Source organism: Eleutherodactylus coqui, chromosome 13 (genome assembly GCF_035609145.1).
Source record: "Eleutherodactylus coqui strain aEleCoq1 chromosome 13, aEleCoq1.hap1, whole genome shotgun sequence".
Taxonomy (NCBI): domain Eukaryota; kingdom Metazoa; phylum Chordata; class Amphibia; order Anura; family Eleutherodactylidae; genus Eleutherodactylus; species Eleutherodactylus coqui.
In genome coordinates, this window is record NC_089849.1 from 128,445,054 (window position 1) to 128,454,396 (window position 9,343).

The window sequence follows — 9,343 nt, forward strand, 5'->3', positions numbered from 1 at the left end:
CGCTGTGCTCTGCCATTTCCTTCCATAGAAGAGTCGGTTGGTTGCCATGGCAACGAGCAGTAAACAACAAGAGGAATCAATAGCTGCAGTGTCCGGAGAACGGAGCATTCAGGAAATAGACATCTTATGGGCGAGGGCATGGTTCTGTGACTTCTAACACACTGGATTCCCAAGATGAGAAATAAACCGAATGTGATTAATCACCCGGCCCTCGGGTAGGGGGTCTGGAAGCCCAAAACACAGTTCGAAAAGTAACCTATAAAAAAGGTGAGTAAAATAGAATACACACAAAAGAGCACAATAAAACCCAAACAATATAATTACACTTGAAATCGATGTGGACACAGACCAACCAACACTACAATCTGATTGTAGGCCAACAGCGTCATACAATCAAATCTGACAAAACTCTTAAGACGTGTGCAGTCCTTCTCTGCTGTAATCTTGGTGCGCGGCGAGGGCCGGAGGGCCGGTCACTTCTGAGCAGTCAGAAACTGATAGAAGGAAGTCGTCTACGCAGAAAGAAAATCTGGAAATGGCAAAGAAACTCGGATCACAGCACCCTGGGGTGGTAGAAGAGCCCCTCGTACGGAGCGCGCCGAGTCACCAGCGAGAAGACATGGGAAGATAAATAAGCGTAGGGATTAGAGAGGGCCCGGCTCTTAGCAGTGGAGTTTGGTCTTGGATCTAGCTCTCCGGGGGTTTTCTGTGATTTTCCTGATGTTTGATGAAGCGAGATCGCCTGGTAAAGCTTTTCCCACAGTCAGTGCATGCGAAGGGCTTCACGCCGGTGTGCATGGACTGGTGCTTAAGGAGATTGGATTTGCGGGTGAAAAACTTGCCACATTCGGCACAAGAGAAGGGCTTCTCCCCCGTGTGCATTATCTGATGATTGAGGAGGACCGACTTCTGGGTAAAGGATTTGCCACATTCCAAGCACACGAAAGGCTTCTCTCCTTTATGAATTCTCTGGTGGATGACAACATCAGATTTCTGGGAGAAGCACTTTCCACACTCCGAACATGAGAATGGCTTCTCCCCTGTGTGAATTCTCTCGTGTCGGACTAGATCAGATTTGAATTTGAAGTATTTGTCGCACTGACAGCATGAGAACGGTTTCTCGCTATTGTGGATGACCTGGTGGTCGTCAAGATCGGATTTTTTCACAAAAAACTGGCCACAATCAAAACAAGGGAAAGGATTCTCCCTGAAGTGGCTGCGCTGATGCTCCAGAAGAACGGACTTCCTTGTGAAGCATTTCCTGCATTCAGGACAGGAGAACGGCCGCTCCTCCGTGTGAACCTTCTGATGCTTGATAAGAATGGATTTCTGCGTGAAGCAGCGGCCGCACTCCGAGCACGAGAACGGCTTCTCACCGTTGTGAATCCGCTGGTGTTGGATCAGAACAGACTTCTGCGAAAAAGATTTTCCACATTCCAAACATGGAAATGGCCGCTCCCCCGTGTGGATTCTTTGGTGCCGGGCCACATCCGACTTGTGGGTGAAGCACTTACCACATATGGGACATGGGAAAGGCTTTTCTCCTTTGTGGATCTTCTGGTGTCTCATGAGGTTTATTCTTTGGCTGAAGCACTTGCCACACTCCATGCAGGGAAAGAAGTTATCCATCGGGTCGCCCGGCTTCAGGGCATCGGAACAAACATCGGCACGCTCAGAGTAATGGTGGGGGCTACTGGGGTATTCCACCTCGTTATCTTCCGTCTTAAAGTCTAGGATCTTCCCACTACTTTCTCCATCTGTTGAAGATAAAGGACATGGCAGCATGAAGAAGTTACAGATACACCTGAGCTGTAGAGACATTATATAATATCCATGACTGCCCTGAAACCAAGTCATAGATGAGAGCCTAGAATGGCCAACACAAACACGTTACAGCAGGCCTGTGAATCTATCCACCATTCTTCAGCAGGCTTCTACCAAGAGCGATCCCCAGAATCACGTTCACTACCAGGCGGTACATATTGTGCTTACGTTGTCTCTGTATTGGAGCAGTTGACTTCTGGGTATCCTGGTGGCTCTGGTCATGTGAGCAGTTGATGTTGGAGGGTAGCCCTGAGTTATAAAGGTCCTTTTGTGACATTTATATCATCCATGTCTGTGTGGCTAGAGTAGATCTGGGCGTATCTGATGGCCCGGCGGTAGACGGTGAACTTTTTGACGCGTTTGGGGTGGAAGCGGTCTCATCTGAGGTTTGTCAGCCGATCAATGAGCTTACGGTACAGGCAGGTTTGTATGGAGTTGTTCTGCATGTCAGGAAAGTTAGTTTCTGTATCCGAGTAGTTCATGGTGGGGTGGAACTTACTGAATGTATGAGTTCGTGTTCAGAGTAAGTCCAGATGATTACAATGTCATCAGTGTAGCAGAAGCAGGCCGATGGTGTGATGGAACAACGCAGGAAGTCACTTTCCAGTTCTGCCATGAAAGGGTTACCTACAGGACACCACTGACCCTCAACCACAGCTTCCCTCCCTGATGCCACCATCCTGGCCACTACGGATGTGGAATCCTTATATATGCCAACATCCCACACAAGGATGGTCTGAACGCCCGCCAGGCCTACCTTGGAGTCTGCTAGAACTCACTAAACTCATCCTTACACACAACTACTTCTCCTTTAGCAAAGACGTAGATCACCAACTCAGCGAGATCACAAAGAGCAGCAAAAGGGCACCAAAATACGCCAACCTTTTCATGGCAAAACCGGAATGTGACTTCCTGGCATCCTGTTCCATCCAACCGTTGGCCTACTTCCGCTGCCTTGACGACATTGTAAACTCCACCCCACTAAGGGCACAGATGAGCAGTAAGGTCGGGCACAGATGAGCAGTAAGGTCGGGCTCAGGAGGCTTTAGAGGCATCAGCACATTATTAGGTCTCATTTAGGTGGCAGTCTGGTGGCCAACATCTGTAAACCAAGACCAGGAGTGAAGCGTGAAGAGAGAGACAGGACGAAGACTTCCCCTCTTCTGTGTTCGGGGCTCACCTCGGATTGTGGCTGACACACATGGATGCAAATCCCTGACCAAGCAGCGGTGTCGGAGGCGCGGCAGGCCCACGGGTGGTATCACAGCACCAGCACACGGCACATGTAAACAGTTTCACACGCCGCAGTTTTTAAAAAACTCCACTGCAGGTTTGTTGCAGATTTTTTGAGCCAAAGCGGGAAGCAGATTGAGAGGGAAGCGTGAGGAGTTCAGACGTATCCCTCCTGCCGGATCCTTCTCACTTGGCTCAATCGAGACAACATGGGAAATTCTGCAATTTTGCGCAGTGGATTGGCTGTCGATATCCGCATCATTGTACCTAACCATCAGCGTCAGCGACACCCCAAACCTGCTGCTGAGTCTACCACTAACAATGAGGGGGCGAACCCCACATCATGTGGGTATAACCTAGGGGGTGTCCGCATGGCAGAGCAAGGCGGCAGATCTTAGCAGCAGTCAGGTGAATCGGATTTTAACCCTTAAAGGACCAAGCGCGGTTAACATACAGTGCTTGGTTCTGGGCTTTAATCCCCGCTGATAGTAAAAATACGGCGCAGGATTAAAGCTGCTGCAAGCAAGCAGGAGCAGGTTGAGTTTCCAGCCGTTAGTCACAGCTGAGGACACAGAGGAGAAGGAAGAAGTGGTTCTCAACCCCTTCTGCCTTCTCCTTTCCCAGGTACATAGCACTTAATAAGCGCCATGTACTAAAAAGTGAAAGTGGAAATAGAACTTCCGCTAGATGAGCCGGTGATCACGTGACTATGGATGCCCCAGCTACAGTGTGATGCAGCGTGTCAATCTCTGCTGTTGATCCCAATTCAATGACTTGTGGCAGTAAGATCCACTGTGACCCCGTGGCAACATAAGGATTCCGATGTCGCCATTTCCCAGTGGAGCGTTTCTTGGTGGAAGGTCAGCGATCACCTGATACAAGGCGTCGGGCAGTAAGCAGGGCTCCCGCTAGTTTTTACTGACACACACAATAAGGTGGTTGTTGTCTTCACCTTGGCTGACATCGGTGGAGTAATCCTCGTTGTAACGCATCTCAGTGGTCACATAGTCCTCGTCGCCCTCCGTATCTTCCACTTTAACGATTACCAGGTCATCAACCTACAACACAGACACGACATGACACAAGGCTTCATGGAGCGCCTCCTTCCAACTGCTCTAGTCCAGTGACGTACCTCATCGTCGTCGTCATCATCATCATCCTCCTCCGTCCAATCATCAGAATAAGAGAAGCTCTGACATCTCTGTGGTGTGTGACCGTTACTGGATCCATCTGTAGGAGACAGACAATACATTGGGGGCCGATACGTCTGAGAACGAGGGGGGGCCCCGGAGCAGCTTGGGGCTCCATATCAGCCGTCTGAGATGACAGATGTATCAAGGCAACCTTCAAGAAAACCAGCCTCGTCTTACCTGGTGAGGTGGGAGGACTGTGGACCTCCATTATGACGGTTTTGGTGAGACCCCAACGTCTGAAGGTTTAAGTTACTATGACCTTGTGTCTACAGGTTTTCATGGAAGCTCTGGACCCCGCACTACTCCACACGGACCTCCATGAGAAAGAGTCCTCTACAGAGAGAAACAATGGTCAACACAGAGCACATCCAGCCTGACAGAGGACCCCCGAGGCTACACTCATATCCCAATGCCTGGAAAAACGGAATATCGCTTCCCGCCGCAGAGGCCGCCCGCCGCTTTCAAGGGGCAGTGACAGCATATAACATGGGGATGGGGAAAGAACAGCATATAACGGGGGGGGGGGGGGGGGTCGCAGCGGCAGCATATAACAAGGGGGGGCAGTGACAGCATTTAACAGGGGGGGGGGGGGCGCTGTGGCAGCATATAACAGGGGGATGGGGGAACAGCATATAACAAGGGGGGGGGGGAGCGGCAGAGACAGTATACAACGGGGGGGGGGGGGGGGCAGCGACAGCATACAACAGAGGCGGGGGGGCAGCGACAGCATACAACAGAGGCGGGGGGGCAGCGACAGCATACAACAGAGGCGGGGGGGCAGCGACAGCATACAACAGAGCCGGGGGGGCAGCGACAGCATACAACAGAGCCGGGGGGGCAGCGACAGCATACAACAGAGCCGGGGGGGCAGCGACAGCAGATGGCGGGGGGGGGGGGGGGGGGCAGCGACAGCACATAACGGTGGGGGGGGGGGGCCAGCGACAGCACATAACGGTGGGGGGGGGGGGGCAGCGACAGCAGATAACGGGGGCGGGGGGGGCAGCGACAGCAGATGGCGGGGGGGGGCAGCGACAGCAGATGGCGGGGGGGGGGGGGGCAGCGACAGCAGATGGCGGGGGGGGGGCAGCGACAGCAGATAACGGGGGCGGGGGGGGGGCAGCGACAGCAGATAACGGGGGCGGGGGGGGGCAGCGACAGCACATAACGGGGGCGGGGGGGGGGCAGCGACAGCACATAACGGGGGCGGGGGGGGGCAGCGACAGCACATAACGGGGGCGGGGGGGGGCAGCGACAGCACATAACGGGGGCGGGGGGGGGGGCAGCGACAGCACATAACGGGGCGGGGGGGGGGGGTCGCAGTGGCAGCATATAACAGGGGGATGGGGAAAGAACAGCATATAACGGGGGGGGGGGGGTCGCAGCGGCAGCATATAACAAGGGGGGGCAGTGACAGCATTTAACAGGGGGGGGGGGGGCGCTGTGGCAGCATATAACAGGGGGATGGGGGAACAGCATATAACGGGGGGGGGGGGGGAGGAGCGGCAGAGACAGTATACAACGGGGGGGGGGGGGGCAGCGACAGCATACAACAGAGGCGGGGGGGCAGCGACAGCATACAACAGAGGCGGGGGGGCAGCGACAGCATACAACAGAGGCGGGGGGGCAGCGACAGCATACAACAGAGGCGGGGGGGCAGCGACAGCATACAACAGAGGCGGGGGGGCAGCGACAGCATACAACAGAGGCGGGGGGGGCAGCGACAGCAGATGGCGGGGGGGGGGGGGGCAGCGACAGCACATAACGGTGGGGGGGGGGGGCCAGCGACAGCACATAACGGTGGGGGGGGGGGGGCAGCGACAGCAGATAACGGGGGCGGGGGGGGGCAGCGACAGCAGATGGCGGGGGGGGGGGGGCAGCGACAGCAGATGGCGGGGGGGGGGCAGCGACAGCAGATGGCGGGGGGGGGCAGCGACAGCAGATAACGGGGGCGGGGGGGGGGCAGCGACAGCAGATAACGGGGGCGGGGGGGGGGGCAGCGACAGCACATAACGGGGGCGGGGGGGGGGCAGCGACAGCACATAACGGGGGCGGGGGGGGGGCAGCGACAGCACATAACGGGGGCGGGGGGGGGGCAGCGACAGCACATAACGGGGCAGGGGGGGGGGGCAGCGACAGCACATAACGGGGCGGGGGGGGGCAGCGACAGCACATAACGGGGCGGGGGGGGGCAGCGACAGCACATAACGGGGCGGGGGGGGGCAGCGACAGCACATAACGGGGCGGGGGGGGGTCAGCGACAGCACATAACGGGGGGGGGGGCAGCGACAGCACATAACGGGGGGGGCAGCGACAGCACATAACGGGGGGGGCAGCGACAGCACATAACGGGGGGGGGGGCAGCGACAGCACATAACGGGGGGGGGGGGCAGCGACAGCACATAACGGTGGGGGGGGGGGGGGCAGCGACAGCACATAACAGTGGGGGGGGGGCAGCGACAGCACATAACGGTGGGGGGGGGGCAGCGACAGCACATAACGGTGGGGGGGGGGGCAGCGACAGCACATAACGGTGGGGGGGGCAGCGACAGCACATAACGGTGGGGGGGGGGCAGCGACAGCACATAACGGTGGGGGGGGGGCAGCGACAGCACATAACGGTGGGGGGGGGGGCAGCGACAGCACATAACGGTGGGGGGGGGCAGCGACAGCACATAACGGTGGGGGGGGGCAGCGACAGCACATAACGGTGGGGGGGGCAGCGACAGCACATAACGGTGGGGGGGGGGGGCAGCGACAGCACATAACGGTGGGGGGGGGGCAGCGACAGCACATAACGGGGGCAGCGGGGGGGGGGGCAGCGACAGCACATAACGGGGGCAGCGGGGGGGGGGGCAGCGACAGCACATAACGGGGGCAGCGGGGGGGCAGCGACAGCACATAACGGGGGCAGCGGGGGGGGCAGCGACAGCACATAACGGGGGCAGCGGGGGGGGGCAGCGACAGCACATAACGGGGGCAGCGGGGGGGGCAGCGACAGCACATAACGGGGGCAGCGGGGGGGGGGGGGCAGCGACAGCACATAACGGGGGCAGCGGGGGGGGGCAGCGACAGCATATAACGGGGGCAGCGGGGGGGGCAGCGACAGCACATAACGGGGGCAGCGGGGGGGGGGCAGCGACAGCACATAACGGGGGCAGCGGGGGGGGCAGCGACAGCATATAACGGTGGGTGGGGGCAGCGACAGCACATAACGGTGGGGGGGGGGCAGCGACAGCACATAACGGGGGCGGGGGGGGCAGCGACAGCACATAACGGGGGTGGGGTGGGGGCAGCGACAGCACATAAGGGGGTGGGGTGGGGGCAGCGACAGCACATAACGGGGGGGGGGGGGGGGCAGCGACAGCACATAACGGGGGGGGGGGGCAGCGACAGCACATAACGGGGGGGGGGGGCAGCGACAGCACATAACGGGGGGGGGGGGGCAGCGACAGCACATAACGGGGGCGGGGGCAGCGACAGCACATAACGGGGGCGGGGGCAGCGACAGCACATAACGGGGGCGGGGGCAGCGACAGCACATAACGGGGGCGGGGGAGGGCAGCGACAGCACATAACGGGGGCGGGGGGGAGGGCAGCGACAGCATATAACGGGGGGGGGGGGGGCAGCGACAGCACATAACACGGGGGGGGGGGCAGCGACAGCACATAACACGGGGGGGGGGGGGGGGGCAGCGACAGCACATAACACGGGGGGGGGGCAGCGACAGCACATAACGGGGGGGGGGGGCAGCGACAGCACATAACGGGGGGGGGGGGCAGTGACAGCACATAACGGGGGCGGGGGGGGCGGGGCAGTGACAGCACATAACGGGGGCGGGGGAAGCAATGACATCTCGGGGTTTCCCGGCCGCCGGTATGACGCTCTCTCACCGCTCACAGCCGCCGTCGCCGCGTCCTCATCTCTGCTTTGACGGCCGCTGCACACTGATGACGTCACCGGCCCGGAAGGCCGCAGTGCATGCCGGGTGGCATATTTGCACTTTCTGCTTAGGTTAAGCAGCGCTGCTGAATAGAGCCACCTGATTGGCTCTTCGGCACCACGTGACTGCACAGCGTGCACGCGCATTGCCTTCAGCAGCCGAGTGCACTACACAATACACCTAAGCAGCATGGGGTTAGGTTTAGGGTTACCTAACCCTAACCCCGTGCTGCTTAACTGTAGTGTGTAGTGCACGGCTGCTTAACTGTAGTGTGTAGTGCACGGCTGCTGAAGGCAATGCGCGTGCACGCTGTGTAGTCACGTGGTGCGGAAGAGCCAATCAGGTGGCTCTATTCCACTCTACCTCTACACCACTCGCAACTTGATTGGTTGTTTAAGTTGGCTCATTCACGGTGATTGGCTGTTTAGGTTGGCTCATTCACGGTGATTGGTTGTTTAGGTTGGCTCATTCACGGTGATTGGCTGTTTAGGTTGGCTCATTCACGGTGATTGGTTGTTTAGGTTGGCTCATTCACGGTGATTGGCTGTTTAGGTTAGCTCATTCACGGTGATTGGCTGTTTAGGTTGGCTCCAGTAGAGGTGCTGTGGAATATAGATGTATGCCTCCCCCGCAGGGTAGTGATCCGCCCTCGGTGCCTCCTCACAGCCGACGCCGGGGGGCGCTCACTGGGAGAGTATCGGTCAGCAGTGGGTGTTTCGGCCGGGTCTGCTGGGAGATGATGGCCGGTGACTCGGTGTGTTTACCCCGTGGCTGGCGGTCCGGTCGTTCTCCTCTGCGGGTCTGCGGCAGGCGGTTGCGTCCTCAGCTGACAGTCTGCATACAGCGGTTACCTCACAGCTGACAGTCTGCATACAGGGGTTACCTCACAGCTGACAGTCTGCATACAGCGGTTACCTCAGAGCCGACAGTCTGCATACAGCGGTTACCTCACAGCTGACAGTCTGCATACAGTGGTTACCTCACAGCTGACAGTCTGCATACAGCGGTTACCTCAGAGCTGACAGTCTGCATACAGCGGTTACCTCACAGCTGACAGTCTGCATACAGTGGTTGCCTCACAGCTGACAGTCTGCATACAGCGGTTACCTCACAGCTGACAGTCTGCATACAGCGGTTACCTCACAGCTGACA

The 9,343-nt window shown here is 58.4% G+C and overlaps 1 protein-coding gene across 1 annotated transcript; it reads right to left on the reverse strand.

Moving 5' to 3' along the window:
* Positions 1-296: 296 nt before the first annotated feature.
* LOC136588329 (gastrula zinc finger protein XlCGF26.1-like) lies at positions 297-8,297 on the reverse strand. Its single transcript, XM_066587454.1, has 5 exons — positions 8,142-8,297; positions 4,428-4,583; positions 4,190-4,287; positions 4,010-4,115; positions 297-1,757 (listed from the first exon to the last, which is right to left on the reverse strand). Exons 2-5 carry the CDS (start codon positions 4,456-4,458, stop codon positions 688-690), a joined length of 1,305 nt encoding a protein of 434 aa, XP_066443551.1. The 5' UTR covers positions 4,459-4,583; positions 8,142-8,297; the 3' UTR covers positions 297-687.
* Between the last annotated feature and the right edge of the window lie 1,046 nt (positions 8,298-9,343).

Bases quoted from the DNA above. Each gene is read 5' to 3' on its own strand.
- LOC136588329 (XM_066587454.1), bottom strand. From the start codon at position 4,458: ATGGAGGTCCACAGTCCTCCCACCTCACCAG. The intron at 4,288-4,427 runs GTAAGACGAGGC...TGTCTCCTACAG, and splicing joins CAGTCCTCCCACCTCACCAG to ATGGATCCAGTAACGGTCAC. The intron at 4,116-4,189 runs GTACGTCACTGG...TCTGTGTTGTAG, and splicing joins ATGATGACGACGACGATGAG to GTTGATGACCTGGTAATCGT.